Here is a 24,467-nt window from a genome sequence, read left to right as displayed (position 1 = left end):
TCTTGTAGATCAGGTTGATCTCAAACTCAGAGATCTGCCTGCCTCCCCAGTTTGGGACTAAAGGTGTGTGCCACCACCGCCCTGTTCAACACACCCATTCTTAAATACCTCAAAACTCAGATTAACTGTAACTTAGTTTGTTACTACCCATGTTTGTCTCTGATACACCTGGGCTAGTAAGTATGAACCAAGCATGTAAATGGTCTTACACATGCTAAAACCCATTACACTTCATGTTAAACTCAAAACATTCAAAGGCAATGGAAGAACCCTGTGACAACTGCAAATAGTCGCTTTAAGTTAGGAGGGGAAAAAGCTCAGCTGCACTTTGTGAAACCAAGGAGCCAGACAGCAAGGGGCAGAGACAGTTTATTCCAAAAAACAAACTTACATTAAGACTTGAAGGTGTGAGTGGAGAATTTCCTGTTGGTGGTAGCATTGTGGCTTCATGCATACTAGACAATACCTACTGAACAACATCCTCAGTCATATCTAATGAGATTTTATAGTTAAGTGTGGTAGCATACCTCAACACTCTAGGCTAGCTTGAGTAAACAGTTGAGACCTAATATGAAACTAATAATTATGTTATTATGTTAAAAATGCAGCTCATTCAAGACCAATCAAAGAACTAAATTCAAATACGGTATTTAAACATAAAATTGACCAAAACAGCACACCATGCCTTCCCTTCTGTTTAGTGTGCTAAGTAGATATGATTTCAATCCTTAAAGCTGAAAACAGGTCAAGTGGTGGTAGTATGGACTATTAATCCCAGCACTCCAGGGGTAGAGGCAGGTAGAGCTCTTTGAGTTGCAGGCCAGGAGTGAAGTCATTCTTGGCTACACATTGAATGTAGGCACAAGACCTCATTTCAAAACACATACATCAAAAGTAGCGAATGATAAAAATCACATCCATTTTCTTACTTTCTGGAGCAGGTAACAGCATTCTGCTCAGTTTTAAAATACGAGAAGACAAGAAAAAACACAAGATCTTAAATTGGCCCATCTATGCACCACTTTAAAAAGGCTATTTCTAATTTTGGAATTTCCAATAATTGACAACTCACTTTTCAACAATAACAATCAAAATCTAATAAATGCCAAGTCAATCATAGAAAGAACTAAATATTCTCTACCTAAAATATAAAGAGATCACAGAACTGCCTTATAATACAAAGAAAATATATTTATTTGTGTATCAAAGACTATAAGATTAACAATTGATGACAAGACACAAAAAACAGACTGAGAAGCTATAGATAATCATGGTTGGATTTGCCTCCCTTATTTTATAGAGCATCTGATATGCTCCCAACTGAATCTTAAGCATGATGTGTCCAGGTGACAGAATTACAGTTCCTTTCCATCAGTCCTCAGCTTCTTTCTTTTTTTTCTTTTTCTTCTTTTTCTCTGGACTCTGAAAAATAACCAATAAGAATACTTTTGAAATAGCGGTAATATATTAATCTTTCCTTACAAAAAGTGTAAAATTTACTAAAATCTAAAACTGCAATGCCAGAAAAGCAAGCTTCAACAAACATTGAGCTTGGGGTGTGATGGAGCACAGAGCACTTACTTTACATGCAAAAAGCCTACGATTCAATCCTTAGTACAGCAAACAAAAATCAAACCATATATATTCCTTCCTCCCTTACAGCAAATTCTTTTCATGTTAAAAAAACGAAAGGAGAAATGGCCTCTAATACAATTGAGCAGCTTTATTTTTCTTATCAAACACCTTGCTATTTCTGACCAAGAATAGAATACATATTATTAACATCTATATTTTTAAGGTTGCTTTAAAATGACCTGAAATAAACTCAAAAGATAAAAGACAATAACCAAAATCACATACAGGAATTGCTGTGCTGGTGCATGGCTCTTCGTCAGAAAGCGGCTCCTCCTTAATGTGCTTCTTTTTATCCTTCTTCTTCTTCTTCCTTACAGATGGCTCCTCTTCTACCTGTTCTTCTTCCTCCTCCACCTCCTCTACCTCCTCCACCTCCTCTTCTACCTCAGCTGGCACAGGAAGAATTAGAATTATATTAGTATCATTTCCCTCAAACCCTAGAATATTTTTCTTTCTGTCATAGTAAACTCTCCAGTGTTTATTATTATGATCATTTTTTTGGGGTGTGTGTGTCCTGGAACTCACTCTGTATACCAGGCTGGACTAGAACTCAGAGATCCACCTGCCTCTGCCTCCAACACCTGGCTATCATGATCATTTTGTAATTGGAAACTTCTAGTAGGAGTCTCTCTCCTTGTCTAATACCATTAACCATAAAATAATCTAGACCACCCAGAAGTAATTTTTCATGATGAGCTATTACATAATAGAAATCAGCATTTCTGCTAAGATCAAGCAATTATGGAGTCTGATGTTTTGGAAGAGTGTACCACATTAGAAAAGGTCAAGGGGAGGGAGTTTTTGTAGCTTCACCTACACAAGAATGTTTGTTTGCACTTATCAGTTTGATCCTGAAGGTAGAGAAATGGCTCAAATGCCCACTGTACAAGCATAAGGACCTGAACGTGGCTATGTTCTCTAGCACCCAAGAAGTCAGGCATAGTGCTGTATGCCTGTAACCCTACATAGCTGGGGACAAGTAGAGAGAAGTGTTCCTGTAACCTGCTCATCAATCTACACAGAGCTCGTGAGATCCTCCCACAAAAACAAGAACAAAACTAAGGCTCAACACACCTCATGTTGACTTCTAATCTCTAGAAAAACATTTATACACCCACAGGGACCCTAGTTTTATAAATCTTCAGTGAGAGATGGGTGAGACATGAGTAAATGATACACTAGACAAAAGACAATAATAAATACTAAGGATAAAGATGAAGCAGTTAGGGAGATTGCACATGGGTCAAAGATGGAGGATAGTGGTACCAAGACAAGCCTAAGCGAGAATTCTGCGAAACATGTATTTGTGCACTAGCAGGTGCATGAGAGAGGCAACGGACCAAATTGTTAAACAAGGTAACCATTCTGGAATATGCTTGCAAATAATAGAAGACTTTGGTTTTCTGTTTTAGTTTTCAAATGTTTCAATTAGGAAAATAGAAACACAAGTTAAATAAATCTTTTATAGTTTCTCTGCCAATTCTCTACATCTATTGATAACACATTTTTATTTTTTAAATATTTATTTATTTATTATGCATACAGTAGTCTATCTGCAAGTATCCCTACAGGCCAGAAGAGGGCACCAGATCTCATTACTGATGGCTGTGAGCCATCATGTGGTTGCTGGGAATTGAACTCAGGACATCTGGAAGATTAGCCAGTGCCCTTAACCTCTGAGCCATTCTCCAGGCCCAACAATACATTTTTGAGAACAAATGTTCTCAAACGAGAAACTAATCATTGGATCTGTTTTACTCTGACCATGCTAGCAGGCACTCAACATCAGGTATAATAAATGGGGCACTTGCTTATTATCAACTTCACTTGAGACACTGTTGTTGATAATGAACAGCAGGCTGCAATACGATATTCTTCTAGTGTATTCTATAAACCAAAGAATGAAGAAAACCATTGTGGCATCAATCTACATTTTTCTTAATCAAGTAACTAAAACTCAGGTTCCAATTTAGAAGCCACCCAACACTACAAATATAGTTGAAAAAATATACTGTAAAGCCTAATTTAACAATATTTTAACTTCACAAAATACAGAATGGCATAATAAGATACCATCAGTTTTCATCGAATACAATGGTAGACATTTCTCCAATACTTAAGAAGTCCATAGTTTTTAAAGATCAAGATATTATTTAAGGAATTAAATTTAAAATTGCAACTAGGGCCAGCAATATGGCTTCCTGAGTAAAGGCATTTACCAGGAAGTCTATGGACAAGTCTTTTTACTTTCTGGATTCAGTCATACAAGATGTCCTCTGTGTGTACTGTACCATCCTCCCCCAACCCAACAAAATAAACGCAAAAAATCCAAAGTCCTTAAAAAAAAAAAAAAATCAAACTAACCTTTAATTTTAATCTTGGGCTTTTTTGCTTTCTTTTCAGTAATTTCATCCTCTTTATCTACCTCTTCTATTTTGCGTTTTTTAGAACAAGTTGCAAGTGTGGAGTCACCAGAGGGATCATATGTCTTCACTTCACTGAAAAAAACAAATAAATTGTGGAAAATCTTTACAGACACATGTAACTGAAATAATCAAGAAAAAAGCAAATGCTGTTGGAGAAGACAAAAGCACACAATGCTGTTTCATTTTAGTGGCTGTAGGGTAGTTTAGGCAAGTCAGTCAAACTCAAGAAGTGATCCAAATAAATTCTGGTTTAGCACGCCTTTAATCTCAGTACTTGAAAGGCAGAGGCAGGTGGATCTCTGTGAGTTCAGGGCCAGCCTGGTCTACAGAGCGAGTGCCAGGAAAGGCTCCAAAGCTACACAGAGAAACCCTGTCTCGAAGGAAAAAAAAGTAAAACTGCACTGATTTATAGATCACTGGGTAACTAAACATCAAATGAAAGTGTCACACAATCTCATAAAGACATATCTTTATCACAACCCTAAGTGGCAGAGTAACAAAGGATAACACACTAGCTGGGCGGTGGTGGTGCACACCTTTAGTCCCAGGACTTGGGAGGCAGAGACAGGCAGATCTCTGTGAATTCGGGACCAGCCTGGTCCACAAGAGCTAGTTCCAGGACAGCCTCCAAAGCCACAGAGAAACCCTGTCTCGAAAAAAAGAAGAAAACACACTGATCTTCTTACATAGCCGATGTTTCAAGTGTGTCAAGTACAGGAATGTGGAACCACATGAGCAGAGCTCATGTCCAGCTGAGCTGTACATGAATAGCTGCTCAACTTTATGAGCTGTAAATATTTATCATTTAACAACAAAGAGTCACACAAGTCAACCAAATGATGGGCTTTATATGCTTATAAAGACTGCTGTTAAATATTGCTGTCCACTTATTCTCTATGATTTCATTAAAATTCATACATACCTACTAATGGTAGCATATGCTTATAATCCGAGAAATGTGATACTAAGTAAGAATAATTTTGAATTCCAGGGCAGCTATTTGCTTTTAAGAGGATCCTGTGTTGCTATATAGGTGACGATGGATATCACGAATTTCTAGCTATACTGCCTCCATTTTCCAAAGTGTTTTACTGAAGGACCTTGACACACTGTCAGTTTATCATAAAAGATGCAGAACTTACAAACATCCCTCAAATGACAACCAAAGAATCCATTTACATACAGATATGGACTGTATCTTTTAAGCTGACCTTGGGTTTTAAGAAAAGGTTCCATTGTTAATAATACACTACAGCATGAGTGAAGACCCGAATTAAATACATGTTTATGAAGGACCATCAAGAGGGCTCTATGAAGCATTTGATACCACGCCTGAAATGACCACATCATTTCAAGCCCTGGGAACCACACAGTAGAAGGAGAAACAACTAAAAGATGTCCTCTGACCGCCACCTAAATGATGTGGCTTGCCCACCTACATACACTTCCCAAACACACACAAACACATGTAAAAAAATAATTTATCCATAATTAAAAAAAAAAAAGTCAAGCATAAAAAGCTAAATGACAAGGGAAATTATAGATGCATGTGGACATTATGGTGGTGGTGACCGTAATCAACATATTTCTGAAAACTGCTCAAGAATTTAAGTATTAACACAAAACAGATGTAACCTGAGAGCTTAACTTAGTGATTTCACAATTACATACATTTCTCAAAATACTGACATGCTAAATAAATACAATTTTTATTTACACTTTTAAACAAGAGTCATGGTTTTTCGTGTATATGTGTGTGTGAGCGTGAGTACGTGTGTGTTCTGACAGTTGAGAGCTGCTATATAGATGCTTGGAATCAATCCCAGGTCCTCAGCAAGAGCAGTTAAATGCTCTGAACTAGTGAGCCATTGATCCAACCCTGTCACAGATTTTTTAAAAAGTTCATGTTATATGTATGAGAGCTTTGTCTGTATGCATGTGTACAAGTGTCCCTAGTTGTGAGCTGGTACAAAATCTTGGTCTTTTGCAAGATGACCTTAACAAATGATCTTAATGGCTAATGCATCTCTCCAACCCCCTTTTCAGAAGGATATTCATACTGAGTTTACAATAAAAAAGGCAGTCAAAACATTTAAATAACAAGCAACTATCCTACAATGTACTTTATACTTTACCTTTTGTGTTCATACTTTTCTGCTTTTGCTAATGCCTTTCCTGTTCCACTTATTTTTCTTATCTAAGAAGAAAAATGAAAATTACTAAGTCAACATCTACAGTACATCTATTGGATAGCACACAGCAGCATGTGATAATTTTCTTTGCTAATTTAAGTATCTCAACAAAAATCTTGAACAAATCTGTTCTTGGCTAATGTAAAGATATTTTTCCATATAGTAGAAAATATACTATTAAGCATACCAAGAAATATGACAAAATGCCATGTTAACTGGTGATTTTGTGCTCATGAAACTATACTTCATTAACTTTCGACAGGTTAACATCTGCCACATACAGGGTGATTCTTACCCCTCTGTCCTCCAAAATTCTCAATCTGGCCTCTAATTTGGCTCTGTTCTCAACTCCCATTGCAGAACTGGAATCTTCACCAAAAGCATCATATCGGATAGCCAAAACAGTTTTGGCTGCCAGCATTCGAGAAATCTATTAACAAAGCATAAAGTCAGAGGCAGCAATACTATTTTCCAAGGAGGTAAAATCTTCACAATCTTTACTCATGAGAAAATTATAGTAAATAAATTACCATATACTCTAAGCCTATGATTGAAAAGTACTGGTCCAGTCTCTCTAGCCCTATTTTGCTTCCACTCAAACCAAGTTTGATAACCAAGTAATCAATCCCCATGACCTATACAAGGGAAGGAGAGAACTGATGCCTGCAAGTTGTTCTGACCTCTGCAGGCACCACACACAATCTCTTCAGGGCTGGTACCTAGCATGTGTGAGGCTTTAATCTCAATCTTAGACAGAAGAGCAAGGATAAGTATTTGTGGGCCCTTCTTCAAAGTAATTTATAGTTTATCCTTTACTTTTATTAATGTGCTCTGAATTTCACAAATTGCAGTTTAGCCCTATTCAATTAGTTATCTAAACAAAGAAATGTGTAAAATAGACATCCAAACCTGGCTTTTCAAAAAAGTTCAGCAGATTGTATCTTAATACAGACCGATGTTCTTGACAAACAATAGGTCAAATTACAATTTATTATCAATTAATGTATAAAAATGTTTTTTACTTAAATATTGTAATAAGCTGAAGGGAAACTATGTTTTAATGTTCATTGTAATTAGAGTTGGAAAAAAATACAGCTCAGGGGCTAGAAAGATGCCTCAGATATTAACAGCATTTGCTGGTCTTACTGAGAACTTGGTTCTGTACAGTTCAACATAGACATCATAGACACGGCAGCTCACACCACCAAGAACTCCAGTTCCCAGGGATCTAATGTCCTTTAGCACCAGAGAACAGGCATGCACATAATAGTACACATACATGCCAACAGCAAACACTAACTTCTTGGGGGAAAAAAGTGGAAAAACCACAACTCACCTTTCCTTTGTGTTTGGGACTTGTCTGGCCTACCAGAGAAGCATGATAAATGAGCCCATACTTAGGGGTATCTCGTCTAGATTTAAGGGCCCTGAAAAGTGCTTTTTCTGCGCCAAGAATCTGTACTGTAGAAGCTGCATGCTTGGCCAAATTCAAAAGAGAACCTACAACATAAAAAACAAAAAAAGTTTAAAAAAAGTTCTTTCAGGTATATGAAAGGTTCTGCATGAAAGGAACTGAATTCTCTGAAAACCCTAAATGCTTCCTATTATTCTGAGTGCAAGGAAAGCTATGAACTGGAAACTTGAGATACTCATGCACTTGCATATTCCCATGAGTGAAATGAACACTAGCAATTTGATCATCTTCGAAGATTCTGAAAAGCAAGTATGCTATTTCAATAGATACATTAGGTCATATCAATGATATGGAGTCAACATTATTTATATTACCCTTGCTGTAGTCAATCATTAGAAATATACTTAAGCCGGGCATTGGTGGTGCATGCCTTTAATCCCAGCACTCGGGAGCCAGAGGCAGGCAGACAGATCTGTGAGTTCAGGGCCAGCCTGGCCTCCAGAGCCGGGAAAGGCTCCAAAGCTACACAGAGAAACCCTGTCTTGAAAAACCAAAAAAACCAAAAGACCAGCCTAGTCTACAAGAGCCAGTTCCAGAACAGTCTCCAAACCACAGAGGAAACCCTGTCTCAAAAAACCAATAAAAAACAAAAAAAAAAAGTACAGATTCACAATCCAGGCAGTCTGCTTGTCTCTTATATGTTGTAACAGGTGAAGATCACGGAAACAGCCAACAGGTATCATGACCTCACAGCAGAGGGAACTTAAATAGAATATTTGTCTGATACTACTGAAAGAATTACTCTAGCTTCAAAGAAATCTGCTGTGATCAAGTCTAGAAATGTATTCAGCTAATACTGTAATTTTTAAAATTTACTCAAAATCTGATCTTATGAATTTTTCTTTTTGATGCCAAGGCTTGAACTTATGACTAAAATGATACTGAACTAACTTTAGCCTTCTGACCAAGGACCATAGTCTCTCAGAAGAGGTAGTGACTGAAGATGCCCTCATTATCCAAAATGAAATCAGGCAAAGCAACAGCAATCATCATTGTACCATGGTCCTTAGTATGTAGTGTTATACACTTGTTTACAAATCACATTAAAACCGTCACCTGCATGAGCAATGAGCCGTGCTCCAACTAACTCCCCAACCATAACTGTAACATTAGGTGCGATGGCCATCATTCGATTTTGCAGATATTCATACAACTGAGTTCTATACTCAGAAATTTCAATCACCTAAAATGAGGAATTAAATGAAGAAGTCACAAATGTTATGAGTATATAATTCATTTGGAAAATATTAAGAGATCAACATATAGAGATACATATAGAAACACACTGGTAACTTCTCAATATTGCAATGGCTGGAGCAAGATTACTTGAGCATGGGACTTTGAGGCTGGCGTAGGGAGGTTGGTAATAACCATCTCTAAAAATAAATCCAAAAGCTAGGCATGCTTATAACCCCAGCACTCAGGAGGCTGAGAATAAAACTACAGAAAACTCAAGAATTTAGCAATCTAATTAACCCATCTTTGTAGTCTTGAGGAACTGGCTGGGTTAAATCACTGTTCAAAACACAACACTCAGAACAGATGTGGTGGCTCATGCCTTTAATTCCATACTCAGGGGACAGAGAACTCTGCAAATACTAATCTAGCCTTGTTTATACAACAGTGAGTTTTAGGACAGTCAGGGCAAGGTAGGGACCTTGTCTCATAAAAATCAAAACCCCAACAAAAACCAATGGCAATAATATGCATTACTTCATTATCTATTGCATCATCCACACCTAAGTATACACAAAAGATGGCATCAGATGAGGTAGTGACTGAATACCTTCATATATTGTCAGGCAAACAATGCAAAAATCATCATTGCCATCAGTAAACACACCTACAGACTTCAACTATAGCCTCTGTGGGTATAATGTACCTGGGTACACAGATGTAGAATGTTGCAAATATCTTCTTCAGAAACTTCTGTTCCCATAGATATCTCGGCGGCTGCTTTCACTTCAGCTTCCATTTCCTCTGACAGCAAGTCAGAAAGAGTGGCAGATGCATAGTTCTTCCTGTCACCTACGGAATGTACAGAAGATGATGCAGAATCATTCTCGGGTAATGGGGGGGGGGGGCACATACATGCAGAGATAACCCAAATAGTGGCTATACAAATGTGAACCAGCCTGACTTTGGCTTCCTTAGGTAAAAGTGATTTAGAAATAAAAATAAAATTGTCAGGTGGTGATGGCTCACACCTTTAACTCCAGCACTTGGGAGGCCTAGGCAGGCGGATCTCTCTGAGTTCCAGGACAGCTTGGTCTACAGAAACCCTGCCTTGAAAAACTAAAATGATTAAGGATAATATGTGAGGATGTACTGGATGCAATATTCTGAAACTACATATATTTGTGTGTCTGTGCTTTCAAGATAGGGCTTCTTTGTGTAGCCTTGGGTGTTCTGGAACTAGCTCTGTAGACCAGGCTGGCCTCTACCTCATGAGTACATGTGCTGCCTCTGCCACCACCTAGTTGAAATGATCTTTTATAGTCAAAGAGACCATACTTATGCTGCACCTCACAGAGCTAATAACGCACCTTGATATCACTTAAGACTCAACATTATTATCCTACTGTATGTATACTCAACCTGTTTCTTTTGCCTTCGATTTCTCATGTAATCAATTTCCATAACCCAAACTAATGCATAGCTATAATATTGAAAGCAACATTTATGGAAACTGGTTGATAAACAATAATTTTGTTATCTGAGTCAGCTGGGATCATTTGGAGCTTTATCTAGTATTTGAAAGGTTCAGGCATTATGCTGGCCTGCCCTTGTTACCTGGCAGAATCCACTCAGACAGAACCTTGGTCAGCCTAGGGTTCCATGGGAACTAAGTCTGCACACCAGGTACAAAGAACCAAAAGACAGACCCCTGCCCAATAATGCTCTCTCTACTCTTCTCTCTGATCTCTTCTCTACTCGATCTTTCTGCCTCTCTATGGAGACCAACCATGGTGGTCAGCCATTAACCATGTTCCTCTTCTTTCTTAGTCTCTTTACTCTGCTGGGCCTATAATAAACTAATATGTCTCTTAGTCTCATCTTGCGCCACCCTCTTCTTTATTTCTAATTTAAGCAAAAATCTAATAGTATTTGTAAAGTTAGATATTTAAAAAGAGGTTACTTTAAAAAAAGAACAAAGTTATGCCAGGCTTTGGTGGCCCATGCCTTTAATCCCAGCATTTGGGAGGCAGGTGGATCTCTGTGAGTTCCAGGCTAGCCTGGTCTCCAGAGCAAGTGCCTGGACAGGCTCTAAAGCTGAGAAACCCTGTCTCGAACCCCACCCCCCAAAAAATCAAAGTTAAAGCTCAGTTTTAAAATATGAAATAGCTACATTTGAAATTTTTAAAACTTTAGTAATCTTTTTTTTTTTTTTGGGGGGGGGGCTTTTCAAGGGTTTCTCTGTGGCTTTGGAGGCTGTCCTGGAACTAGCTCTTGTAGATCAGGCTGGCTTCGAACTCAGAGATCTGCCTGCCTCTGCCTCCCAAGTGCTGGGACTAAAGGTGTGCGCCACCAATGCCAGTAAAACTTCAGTAATCTTAAGTGCTTATTACAATTCTAAGTTTCATTCATTTATTTTTCAATAACTTATAAAGGGTAAACAATTGACTCACCAACTCTCTGTAAACACTTGCAGTATGTCAAATTATCTGAAATAATTTTCCCCAACTCAGGGAAGTGCCAGCCATACCACTCCCTACACCGCATAATGTAGTTGTTTAGTTCTTTATCCAAGTCATCTAATAAGGCTGCAAAATGAAATAAAAACAAAACTAATGAGAGACTGATAGACGTTAACATACATAACAAATTGTCTTGAATAATTCATTTTCAAGCATTTAGTTGACTCATACCATACTAGCATTAACACCATCTGTTTTCAAAATAGTTCCATTACCCTCCAAACTGAAAATCTAACACCTTTTTATGAAGGTCTATTCTAGGCGTCTCTTTTGTGTTTGTGCCTGGTGCCCCTCAAGGACATTAGGTAGGATCCCTTGGACCTGCATTGTTGTAAGGCAAAATATGGGTCCTGGAAATTAAATCCTGGTCCTTTCTGCACAGTTTGGCTCCTTTTACAGGTAAAGTTTTCCTCATTTTGACATGTATAATGTTATTTCTTTCAAAGGTCAAATGGCATCTTATTGTGTCTATCTGTACCTACATTTTCTTTATCCATTGATTGGTAAAAACTTTCCTTTCCAGCTAGTATAAATAATACTATGAACATAGGTATGGTAACCCAAAACTAAGTCCATGATTTTAATTCTTGATACACATTTAATAATAGAATTGTTGGTCAAAGCAATTTTTATTACTTGCATGTTTCTTAAAATTGTTCATGAGAATCTAAAAAAAAAGCTAGTTGAAAAACACAACTCAACTACACAGAGCCTTCTTGCAGTTTTAGCATTGATGGAAAACAAAATCAATCAGTATAATACAGCATTAACAACATGATTATCTCACAAGCATCAAACTAAATCGTTTTTTTCTACTCTGCTTTCCCAATTAGCTACTCATTGAAATTCTAGTCCATCTTTCTCAACAGACAAAATTAGTAACAACAGCTGGGTAAAAACAGAACTAAACAGATCAGATTGCCGTTACTTACAAATTGCCTGAACAATCATTGTATCTACTTTATCAGCACTGAATTTCAATCTGTATCGAGACAGGCTGGGGAAGATGAAGAGAAAAAATTAGATAGCAATTTTTAAAAAAGCACTTTTAAACAAATCCCATTTTCCCCTTCCCTTGACTTGTGTGTTCATATGAGTGGGTACCTAAGCCTAAGTACAGGCTAGAGGTCCACCTTGTTTTTGAGGCAGGGTCTCTCAATGGACTGGAATGTGCAGGATAGGTTAGTAGGCTAGCAAATGAGCTTCAGGGAACTTGCTGGGATTTTAGTGCTGCCATGCCCAGGATTTTTATGTGGGATCTGGGGGACATCTGTAGCCTTAAAACTGCAAGCTGTAGGGGGCTTCCTGTACATAGCAGGATGTTTTTAGTATCTCTGATTTTTATCACAAAGAATTGTCTGTTTTTTTTTAAAGCACTTAACTATTTATAAGTAATATACTCACAACCCTCCCCCCAACAGGGTTTCTGAGTGTTGCTGGAACTAGAGATCCACATGCCGCTGCCTCCAGAGTGCTAGGATTAAAGGCATGTGCCAGCTGTTAAACCATTACTTTTGATGATTATAGCATAGCAACATCCCATATGCTAAGGATCTGTGGTTAATAAAGGAGCACTTGGGAGACAGAGGCAGGCATCAGTGAGTTCGAGGCCAGCCTGGTATACAAAGGGAGTTCCAGGACAGCTTCACAGAGAAACCCTGTCTCGAAAAAAAAACAAAAAATCTAGCTCTGGGGGCTGGAGAGATGGCTCAGAGGTTAAGAGCACTGACTGCTCTTCCAGGGGTCCTGAGTTCACTTCCCAGCAACCACATGGTGGCTCACAACCATCTACAATTCAGTATGGTGCCCTCTTCTGGCATGCAGGCAGAACACTGTATATGTAATAAATAAATCTTAAAAAAAAATTCTAGCTCCAATACAGGAAGATTGACAGGGTTTGCTGATTTCTAGCCTAGCTCCGGAATCCTGTGTCCCAGGTTCCAAGAGAGACTGCTTCAAAGGAATAGGGAGAATGATAAAGGACAACCTCTTCTGACCTTAAGTACACAGCATGTACATATGCACATAGCAAAGTTCTCCCAGACCACAGCAGAGAAAGCACACAAGAGAAACGATCCAACAATACAGGGGAGAAGAAATCCTATGAGGATGTTTTTAAGAATACAGGCAATAGGGGCTAGAGAGATGCCTCAGAGGTTAAGAGCACTGGCTGGTTTTCCAGGGGTCCTAGAAGTTCCATTCCCAGCACCTACATGGTGGCTCACAACCACCTTCTTCTGGCCTGCAGGGATACATGTGAGCAGAACAATATATACACAATAAATAAATCTTAAAAAGCTAGGTTCTGTGGGTTTACATCACTTACCAGCTATACTGAAGGTGAGCAATAGCAACATCTTCATATTAAATAAATACTGGTATCATTTTAAGTATAGTACACTTAAATCTATGTATAAAAGTGAGCATTCTTTCTCTAAGTCTTACCTGTGGGCCAATCCAAGACACATGGCTGCCATCTCACGTGGTTCTACCCCAGGAATCAAGCCATCCATTTGTGATCGAATTCCTCTCATAAGTTCATTAACAACAGGACTATGGATACAGCTGAGATTCAACTTTTCCTATAAGAACAAGATGAAAAATAGTTTTCCTGAAAAACCATCTTTTGGTTTTCAGATAGTGACTCACTAATATAGCATAGACTGATTTCAAACTCAGAGGAGCAATCCTGCCTCAGCCTCCTGGAACGACCAGCATGTGCCACCACAGTGAGTTGTGAAATAATTTGATCTAATAGTATTGATTGGTTGGAAAGATGGATGCTCTTGGAGAGGACCTGAGTTCAATTTGCCACACCCACACAGTGGTTCGAAGCTACTGTAACTCCTGTCCCAGAGGATCTCATGTTCTTTTTCTGACCTCCACAGGGACCAGGCAACAGACATAACCAAGGACAAAATACTCATACAATAACAATAAAGATGTTGAATTAAAAAAAAAAAAAACCACAAAACTGTATTTAAAACTTAGCAATGAGTCAGGCATTGGTGGCTCACGCCTTTAATCCCAGCACTGGAAGGCAGAGGCAGTTTGAGCCAGCCTGATCTCCAGAGCGAGTGCCAGGATAGGCTCCAAAGCTACACAGAGAAACCCTGTCTCAAAAAAACCAACCAACCAACCAACCAACAAAACAAACAAAAAACAACAAAAAAACTTAACAATGTTCCTGTGTCATATCTGTCCACTTCCCCTCTATTCAGTAACTCCTTGATACAGACCACCTCCATTTCTATATTATACTGTACAAGTTATTACAGGCTTACGCCACCATAATTCACTTAATGGTTTCCCTCTTGTACTTTTACACCAGCCACTGAAAACTTCCAATGTGATAAAAAGTTATGTGACGGTTGTCATACCATGTTAATAGACTCTATGAGTAACAGAGTTAGCGTTTATTTTATCCCTTTTTTGTTTATCTTTATTTTCTACTGGAGCTTATTATGCTGCCTAAAAGAAAAAGACTGATTATGAAAACTCATGACAACCTAGTACAGAGGGCAGGCTCTGCAGGCACAGAAACCATGGCTCCTTTACCTTTATCACCCCTCCTAGTTTAGCGTCAGCCACAGCCAGAGGTTCATGGGCTTCTTTTACTATTTTCTTCAGAACTTTCTTCAGCTGCTTATTGATTTTGCCCTCCATCAGAGCTGTAAATGCTTTTCAGGAAAACAGAAAAATATGTATTATAACTAAGAGAGCTCTTCTCATGTAAATTTTAAAGCAAATACTTGCTTTTAAAAGGTCCAAGTGTTTCTTTTAAAATGAAAATGACCCATGTTGGTGTATGCCTTTAATCCTAGCACTTGGGAGACAGAGGCAGGTGGATGCCTAAGTTTCAGGCCAGCCTGGTCTACAAAGTAGATGCCAGAACAGCCAGGGCTGTTACACAGAGAAACCCTGTCTTGAAAAACCACAAACACCAATGTATAAATTTTATAAAACCCATTCATAAATTCCAGGCATGGTGGAATATACTTTGATCCCAGCATTTCAGAGGCAGAAGCAGGAGGATTGGAGTTAAGCTTATGGTTCTCCTTTAGCCTTCCAAGTGCTGTGATCTAGGAGTATTCTATTATACCTGGCTATTTCATTCCACCTTCTAATGCTGTATACACTGCTTCCAACAGACTTCTTCCTTTCATTCTTTTTACTTATATTTTTAGGCTTTTGGAGCTGGGGATGGAATACTTGCTTAGCACATGAAAAGCCTTGGGCCTGATCCTCAGCAACACATACTTGAATAATTTAAAGTTGAACTTGATGTTTCTAGTTTAAATGTTGTTGCTTTTTTACATACATTATTTTGCCTACATGTATACCTGTGCACTACCTGCATGTCTAGTAACTGTAGAGTCCAGAAGACAGCACCAGATTCCCTGCAATTGGGATTACGAACACCTGTAAACTGCCATGTGAGTGATGGGCTCCTCTGGAAGAGCTGAGTTCTCTGGAAAAGCAGCCACTCCCCAGCCCATCTCTAGTTTATGATCCATAAGACCCAAGTTACTTAACCTAGCACAAAAGCCCTTCTCTTAAATATGTATTTTTCTAAATACAAAATCCCTATACTAGACTAACTTTAGATTCTATTCCAGATTATCATCTGGAAATAGTTATCATTTCATCAAAAACAATCTCATATATTTTAAGAAATAACTTCAAAAGCTGGGTGTGGTGCTGTGACTTTAATCACGGCACTCAGAAGGAAGATGTCAATCTCTCGAGTTTGAGGCCAGCCTGGTCTACACAGAAATCCTGTTTTCGGTGAAGGGACAAAGAAATAGCTTCTGGGGGTTGGAGAGATGACTCAGTGATGAAGAGCACAGGCTGCTCTTCAAGAGGACCTGAGTCCATTTCCCAGCAAACACATGGCAGCTCACAACCCAATATAACGTAACCCCATGGGATCCAATGCCCTTTCTTTTGGTGTGCAGACAAAACATCTATTTACATGCAATAATTTTTTTTCTGGTTTTTGAGACAGTTTCTCTGTATTGTTTTGGAGCCTGTCCTGGAACTCACTCTGTAGACCAGGCTGGCCTCGAACTCAGAGATCTGCCTGCCTGCATCTCCCTCCCGAGAATAAAGGTGTGCACTACAAATGCCTGGCACAATAAATAAATAAATAAATAAATAGATAGATAGATAGATAGATAGATAAATAGAAGTAACTTCTAACAAAAATGGGGCCAGTGGGCCAAGGCCAAGGCTTTTGCCACCAAGCTGGGCATCTAAGTTTGACTCCCTAGACCTATTGTGGTGACGAGAACTCTCACTAGTTGCCCAATGTTAGAGGAATAAATAGCTCTATTAAATACCATGAACTTCTGATACATTAATATTAGTACCACAGCCCATGAGACTCTAAAGCTACATTTAAATTGTTTAACACTGATCTACAGTGTTAAACAATCTACTTAGCTTTGACCAAACTGTTTTATAGACCAGAGAGAGATGGTTCAGTAGGTAAAATGCTTGCCATTCAACCCTACAAAACTAAATCAAGTTCCTGGATTCCAGGTAAAGATAAAAGGAGAGAAATGATGTCACAAAATTGTTCTCTCATGTTCATGTATGTATCCTGGCATGTATACCTGCTCCCCACACCAACTCTCATGGGATCTGGGATATTGCTAGTTGGAGTGCTGGGTCTGATCTCCACTACTTCGAAGCAGAAGACCAGAAATTCAAGGTCATCCTCAGTTGCAAGGCTATCTTAGGCTACATACACCTGTCTCAAGCTAAACAAATAATTGCCTTGAGACACAGATAATTAATTACTTTGGGAAAAAACAACAACAACAAAAAAAACGGATCCATCTGATAAAAAACATTTTTTATCAGCTAAGGCATTTTAGAGGTTTCCATGATGGCACTCCTGACATAGTTCACTTCAAAAAATGTTTATTATAAACTTTCTGTGTTTTACCACTTATAGCAGAAAGAATATTTCTCTTACAGGACTGTTTTAAAGATTTTAATCAATTCATTAGCACAAAACCAAAAATCAAGCAAACAACAAAACCCCAATAAACAAAAACTTTGTCTAGTTCTAAACCATTCTTAATAGTCCTTTGTTCTCAAATTATATCAAATAATCAGCTGATTAGTGACACAGAACATGCCTGTTCGCCCATGATGAGGTCAATTTTATTTACATTTTAAAGAATTCAATTTCCCCTCAGTTTTGAATACTGATATGCTTTTTTATTCTCTGGAGAGCTTTATTAGCACTTGTTATTTCAGGGAGCTATTTTCAACTTTCCCCTTGAATTAATACAAGCATTAGACTGGGCACATGACCACATTACCTTGGTCCCTTGTAGAACAGCTTTTACTGAACTGTGCTTCTGCATTAGGCTATTGGTTTCCACCGGGAGATCAATTTAAGCACTTGTCATCTCTCATCACATGGGGGAAACCAGCCCTATGGTGAAAAAAGCTAACTCAATGTTGTCTCAGTGGTAGTGACGAATGGGTTAGATCACTTAAATTCAGTTCCATTAAGGATGCATCATTGACAACATTGAGTAAGATTAACTCAGGCAACTGAAGAAAACAGCCTTTTAATAAGAAGAAAATACCAAATTTTTAAAGTAAAAAAAGAAAATAAATTCTTTATCCTCTTACTTTACCTGCTAATGCTTCCGCTGTATCCTGAAATTTTTCAAAATGTTTTAGCTTTACTCTAGAATAAAAAGAGAACAAATACATTATTGGAACACGGTGATTCCAAAAAGCTATGTAGCCAGAAAAGAGAAGCTGGATGTCTACAGCATGCACTAGCAGAACAACCTTGGGAGATGCGATGACACACATTCATCTGAGAATGTGTGTCACATCCAGCTTCTGAGAGCTGTAATTCCAGCTACTCAGAAGCTGGAATCCTCAGAGAGGATTACAAAGTCAAGGACAGTGCAGGTAACTACTTATACCTTGTTTCAACTTATTTTAAAAAATAAATACAAATGAAAGTGCAGGGTGAGGTTCCATATTCCTTTAATCCCAGCAGTTGGGAAGCAAAAGGATCTCTGTGAGTTCAAGGCCAGTGCAGTCCACTTATTAAGCTCCAGGCTAGCCAAGACTACAAAGAGCAAACAAACAAAAAGTTGGAAATTTATTCTCCTGGTGTATTCAAGGACCAGGGTTCTATCTTCAGTACCACCAACTAGACAAACAAACACCAAGTACAAAATAGTCCACTGGTGGTGGGAGCATGCTTTTGATCCCATTGCTCCAGAGGCAGAGGCAATCAGATCTCTTGAGTTTGAGGCCAGCCTGATCTACAGAGCAAGTTCTAGGACAGCAAGAGCTTTGTGAGACCCTGCCTCCCACTCCTTAAGAAGAAAAAAAAAGCTTATTGTCAGACTTGCTTTCTGTTATTGCCTAAATAGTTTATATTCATGATATTTTCTGTACAAAGAAATGTATTAATAATTCATTGCTGTCTCAGTGGTAGTGACGAAATTTTGTTAAATCACTTAGACTCAGTTCCAAAAGGAATACATCATTGACAGCAATGAATAAAGATTAATCGGGCAAAGCAGATACGCTTTAAAATAGAAAAACTAGTCTTCTATATGCCTAAAAAAGTATTAGTTGAAGCGAGGTGTTCTTACCTGGGAAGGGTAAATGCTGGTCTAGTCCATCAAATGCACACTTAAAAGCACACAGATGTTAAGAACAAAGTATTGCTGGGAGATGGTAGCACTCACCGTCAAGCCCAACACTCAGAAGGCAGAGGCATGTGGATATCTGAGTTTGAGGCCAGCCTGGTCTACAAGAGCTAGTTCCAGGACAGCTAGGACTGTTTACAGAGAAACCTTGCCTCAAAAAACCACCCCACCCCAAAAGAACAAAGTCCCCATCTTATTTTTTTTTTTTTGGTCCTATTCTAACCTGGTTTTTGCATGTATATAAAGTGCCATCTATGTCTCTCAGAACTTGTCTAAATGTTCAAGGATCCAGAAAGTCATAAATCACTAATGCTTAATAGCCAACTACTCTGAAGCTTCATTTTCCTTGGTGTATCATGAACTTCTCTCCATTCATTCAATAATGCTATTGCTGATGGAACACCACAAATGATATAACTACACTTCATTTTGCACTTTCTCTGTGTTTATCATTTTTTGTGTATTTATCAGCAGTAGTAGATGAATGACCAAATATGTAGTTCCATGGATAGGATCCCTTCTAATCCACAAGTACCAATAGGATTATAGTTTCTTCTCAGGACCTTGTGTAGGCTATTACACAAGGTGAAATAGCAACCCTGACTTACTTTAAAGAAAAATCTACTGTCTCTTCTAACCCATTTAGTTACCATTGTTGTATTTTACTTTCTTGTTAAAAGACCTTGAAGAAACATGGTATACTTTTCAAGGATTTACAACAACCTAATTAACTTATTACACCCTAGAGCTAAGAATGAATCATGGAACATGAATACACTATAGAATGAGTTAGAAAGCATTTGAATTATTAGCCCTAAAAACTAACTCTTCCTTGGTTTGTACAATTACTGCCCCTCCCCTGTTTGTTTTTAATTTTTTTCTGAGATAGGGTTTCTCTGTATAATAGGACTATCCTGGAACTCACTTTGTAGACTAGGCTGGCCTTGAACTCACAGAGATCAGCTTGCCTTTGCCTCCCCTCTGTCCAGCTACAATTAGTACTTTTAAAAGGATTACACTTAATGATAGTGTGCCTTCAAATATCTCATAGAACATTAATCTTGGGGCATTGTCCACTGTAGTCTACAATACAAAACTGTGACAGCCTATGTTCTAAAAACCAGTAAGTTGCCGGGCGTTGGTGGCGAACGCCTTTAATCCCAGCACTCGGGAGGCAGAAGCAGGCAGATCTCTGTGAGTTTGAGGCCAGCCTAGTCTCCAGAGCAAGTGCCAGGATAGGCTCCAAAGCTACACAAAGAAACCCTATCTCAAAAAACCAAAAAACAACCCCCCCCAATAAACCAGTAAGTTGAAAATAACATCCAAAGAGGAGATACCCACAAACTAGTATAAATGCCTAAATCCTTAAGATTCAATATTACTTACATTTTATTCGCTTTTTCTGGCGTTTCAAATTCTTTCCACAAACTATCAACCTCTTGAAGTTTCTTCTCATTCAGAACCTGCAATAAACCAGTTTTCTTCAAATGGCAGTTTAGACATAACAGCTACACTGTTCAAGTTATAAATACCATGAAAAATACCGGCTTCTCTTATTGAAATGAGCTAGTTCTTACATAGTATAAGTTATGGTCAAATTAATAGGAAACCTCATTACATTCGTTGAGAACCCTTCCTGTATTTTCTTCTGCCAACTGATATTTAAGATGATTCTATTTTTTTCCTAAACTGTTAAACATACTTTTGTATTGATACACGTTAAGAACAGATTTCTGTAAGTAGAGTTAATTGATCAAATAAAATGGGCATACTTTGGCACTAGAAACATGGCTCAGTGGTAGTTTGTACTACTCTTCTAGGGCTCAAGTCAGGTTCCCAGCACCTACATATGGAGGGTCATTAAAAGCCCATGACTCCAGCTTCAGGGGTATTTATTGGGTTACTCTGTCCTCTTCAGGTACCTGCACTCAACATATACACACACAAATATACATAATTAAAAATAAACCCTTGTCTGACCTCTCCAGTGCTGGATTATAGGTTATGTGCCACCATACCGAGTTTATGCTTTATACAGTCGGGCAAGCATCCTTACCAACTAAGCTACATCCTCTGACCCACTTTAGAGACTCTCTTTATGTGTTCGCATAAAGCCAAGAGTAAATTAAAGATTTTTGTTTCAACAACATTACTCTGATAAATCAACTCCAAGAACAGGATAAGGCAAATCTACCACTCCCTTTATCAAATACCCCTGAAATTGGGATGTTTTACAATTAATGACATGTTATCTAACTGGCATTTGTAAAAGAGCATGCTGATCATGACACAAGATAATATACAGTTATGCATATAATTTTATGGCAATACAGCTGGTAATTATCAGACCTATATCATAGAACAGTCACACATTGCCAGGTGGTGGCGGTGCACGCCTTTAATCCCAGCACTTGGCAGATCTCTGAGTTCTTGCCACCTCTCTACAGAGTGAATTCGAGGACAGCCAGGGTTTGTAGAGACACCATCTTAAAACAAACAAGCGCTGTTTTATCTAGCACTTTTTGCCCTATGTTAACACAGAAATTTAGAAAATGTGGTGGTACAGGCCTTTAATCCTACCACTCGGGAGGCAGAGGCAGACGGATCTCTGTACACAGTTTGAGACCTGAGGCTAGTTCTAGGGCAGACTCCAGAGCCACAGAGAAACCCTGTGTGTGTCTGCCGCGGGGGTGGGAATGGGGATGAAAATTTTCTATTAGTAGAGTTGAGAAGACTGTTTAGTACAGAGTAGTCACTCTACCTCACCGATCCCCACATTTCAGTAGCATCAGAGTGTAGGAAAATGCCATTCTATCATTTCCATGCTGATAAACTTGTAGGCTAATTCATAAACTTTCCCCTATTTAAACAAAGAACACTCAAATTGATAGCACCCATTAGATTTCTCACCTAAGCTTCAAGTCTGAAATTTATGAACTCCCTGATTTACACAATTACATCACCACAGCTTATTGACAAGCCTCAGACAGCCCAAATTGGATATCATGAGCACCGTCTCAACAGCCTTCCTAAACGAGAAAGTCCCTTCAATCCTGGCCACTTTATTTCAAGCAATCTCACTGAATAAAAGAAAGGGAGGCGGCGGGGGGGGGGGGGGGGGGGGGGGGGAGCAGGTACAGGTAGAGGTTAATGTAGATGAGAGAGAGTACAACCAGGGGCATCTGGAAGAGTCCAGACTGAATCGGTCATGAGGAGAGGGAACTGAGGGACCAGGAGCCTCGTGGCCACGAGACTGGCGTACTCAAAATGGCTGGGTTATACAGGAATCAGTGACGCTGGCATATAAGGGGTCCAGCCCCGGAGGCCCCTGCAACCAGTGGACTGGCGGCCAGAATAAGCTCTTATATATTAATGGGCACCTCACGCATTTGTCCTGGGTTTGAGGACTAACACTCATGTCGTCTACATTAAAAAGCAAAAGTAAGGCCCTTCCTTTCATCTTCCTGTTACCATCACCAAATAAAATAATATCTTAATAAAACAAATTACACTAAGTCACTACTCAAAAGCTTCCAATCTTGCCTGGAAGGACCCTGATCTTGGGCTCGGGCTTTTATCTCCTTACTCTAAATAGTGTTTCGGGTCAGCCAAGGCAAATAGCAGGGTCCTGCCTCAACAAATGAATGAATGGCCAGGCACTGGTGGCGCACGCCTTTAGTTCCAGCACTCGTGAGGCAGATACAGGCACATCTTTGTGAGCTCGAGATCAGCCAGGTCTGCAGAGCGAGTGCCAGGACAGGCTCCAGAGTTGCAGAGAAACCTGTCTCGAAAAGCAAAAGGAACCAACTAAATGAATAAATAACAACTGATCTTACGTTGAGGGTGTAGCTCTGTGACAGGAAGCTGGCTTAACAAGTTCGAAGACTTAGGATTTATCTACGGCGAATACCTTGTTAAAAGAACGCTTTATTGCCACTTGCAAAATGGGTCCTGTCCATTTTTTTAAACTGTGCAAGTCATCTAAAGCAGTCCGCTGAGCCACGTGTTCATCTCAATTGAACATCCGGCCCTTGACTTTTCACATCCTTTCGGAGCCCAGGAACTTAAAAAGACATTCAAATGTGCTCAGCTGTTTCGATCTCTCTTTTAAGTCTTATCCCACTCTCTGTCCCACACAGGCCTTTCGGTTCAACACCTCCATCTGACCTACCTTAAAGATGGCGTAGCCAACGGACGTCTCAAATAAGACCAGCATGGTGAGGCCGGGTCACGGCGCTGCGCGGCTGGCCGCGAGCTCTCACCCCACTGAAACGCCTAACCTCTCGGCCACTGAAGGCCCGCTAGGCCTCGGAAGCGAGAGCGCAAATGCGTTCGCCTCCCCGGGAGCTGCTGGACCACGCCGCCCAAACGTTCCACACCTCTCCGCACGGAGCAGCAAATGCGCGATTCTCCTTCTGCAAGGATGCTGGGATGTCAACGTCACTTCCGGCCAGTCGCTGCCGTAGAGCGTGCGGTCATTTCCTGGATTTTCCCGCCGGCAGAAGAGTCGGGAGAGAGGCGGCACGAAAATATCGCGAGACACTGAGGCTCTGAACTGATTTTTGACGCTGCCAGTTTACACGATTATGTAAGGGCGAGCAAATTCTATGTCATTTATATATAATTTATAAGCCTATACATACATATATATATACAGTATGTATATATAATTACACCACATTTTACCACGCCCCCGCCATGTAAATTTTATCTTTAAACATATTTTATCTTTAAACAAATACAGAACTAGCCGGGTGGTGGTGGCACACACCTTTAATCCCCGCACTTGGCAGACAGAGGCAGGTGGATCTCTTGAGTTCGAGGCCATCTGAGTCTACAGAGTGAGTTCCAGGACAGCCAGGGGGTACAAGAGAAACCCTGTCTAGAAACCCAAAAGAAATTCAGAGCAGACTGGATGCGTGTCTGCTGTGGGCGTCTGGAATTTAAAATGGTCCGTACTCGTCTGTTTTTTCTTTTTTTTTTTTTTATGTCAGTGCATATAAATGCTTAGAAAGAGCCTGGTGCGGTGGTGCACACCTTTAGTCCCAGCAGAAGCTGAGGCTGGCAAATCTGTGAGTTCGAGGTCTTCCTGGTCTACATAGTGAGTTCCAGGACAGCCAGGATTATGTGGAGAGATATTGTCTCAAAAAAAAAAAACATAAAAAAATAAAATTGATACCTACTGAAGGGACCAGCTTCCCTTTTGGCAACCATAAAGACTGAACACGTGCTCTATGACCTTGTCTTAGTCACTAGAAAGTCAGATGCCTGCCTTGTGACAAATAATCAGAAGTTAGCTGGTGGCGCTGTGCTTTATGGCTCTGGGTGTGCTTTACGGATAA

General features: G+C 39.4%; 1 protein-coding gene and 4 non-coding genes across 7 annotated transcripts; all 5 read right to left on the bottom strand.

Annotated features, from left to right (window-relative positions):
- Positions 1-353: 353 nt before the first annotated feature.
- Nop58 (NOP58 ribonucleoprotein) lies at positions 354-23,549 on the bottom strand. Of its 3 annotated transcripts, none has more exons than XM_027396995.2 (15): positions 23,297-23,548; positions 20,512-20,588; positions 18,085-18,137; positions 14,984-15,105; positions 13,871-14,007; positions 12,358-12,422; positions 11,357-11,491; positions 9,610-9,755; positions 8,784-8,910; positions 7,590-7,753; positions 6,549-6,683; positions 6,197-6,258; positions 4,000-4,133; positions 1,861-2,024; positions 354-1,422 (listed from the first exon to the last, which is right to left on the bottom strand). In XM_027396995.2, exons 1-15 carry the CDS (start codon positions 23,339-23,341, stop codon positions 1,372-1,374), a joined length of 1,617 nt encoding a protein of 538 aa, XP_027252796.1. In that variant the 5' UTR covers positions 23,342-23,548; the 3' UTR covers positions 354-1,371. The 3 variants fall into 3 exon arrangements, with proteins under 3 accessions (XP_027252796.1, XP_027252798.1, XP_027252797.1); XM_027396997.2 differs by lacking the exon at positions 23,297-23,548 and adding an exon at positions 17,761-17,876; XM_027396996.2 differs by lacking the exons at positions 354-1,422; positions 1,861-2,024 and adding an exon at positions 3,389-3,522 and having other exon boundaries at positions 23,297-23,549.
- On the bottom strand, positions 8,644-8,725 carry LOC113833117. The gene has a single exon (XR_003481747.1). It is a non-coding gene; the product is annotated as a small nucleolar RNA SNORD11 (small nucleolar RNA).
- Positions 9,482-9,560, bottom strand: LOC113833112. The gene has a single exon (XR_003481748.1). It is a non-coding gene; the product is annotated as a small nucleolar RNA SNORD11B (small nucleolar RNA).
- LOC113833116 lies at positions 17,896-17,980 on the bottom strand. The gene has a single exon (XR_003481746.1). It is a non-coding gene; the product is annotated as a small nucleolar RNA SNORD70 (small nucleolar RNA).
- LOC113833114 lies at positions 18,887-18,973 on the bottom strand. The gene has a single exon (XR_003481745.1). It is a non-coding gene; the product is annotated as a small nucleolar RNA SNORD70 (small nucleolar RNA).
- Positions 23,550-24,467: the final 918 nt, after the last annotated feature.

The sequence above is a fragment of the Cricetulus griseus genome, chromosome 2, assembly GCF_003668045.3.
Source record: "Cricetulus griseus strain 17A/GY chromosome 2, alternate assembly CriGri-PICRH-1.0, whole genome shotgun sequence".
In the NCBI taxonomy this organism is placed as follows: domain Eukaryota; kingdom Metazoa; phylum Chordata; class Mammalia; order Rodentia; family Cricetidae; genus Cricetulus; species Cricetulus griseus.
Note: the sequence above shows the minus strand (reverse complement) of the source record. Positions and strands in the feature narration are given on the sequence as shown.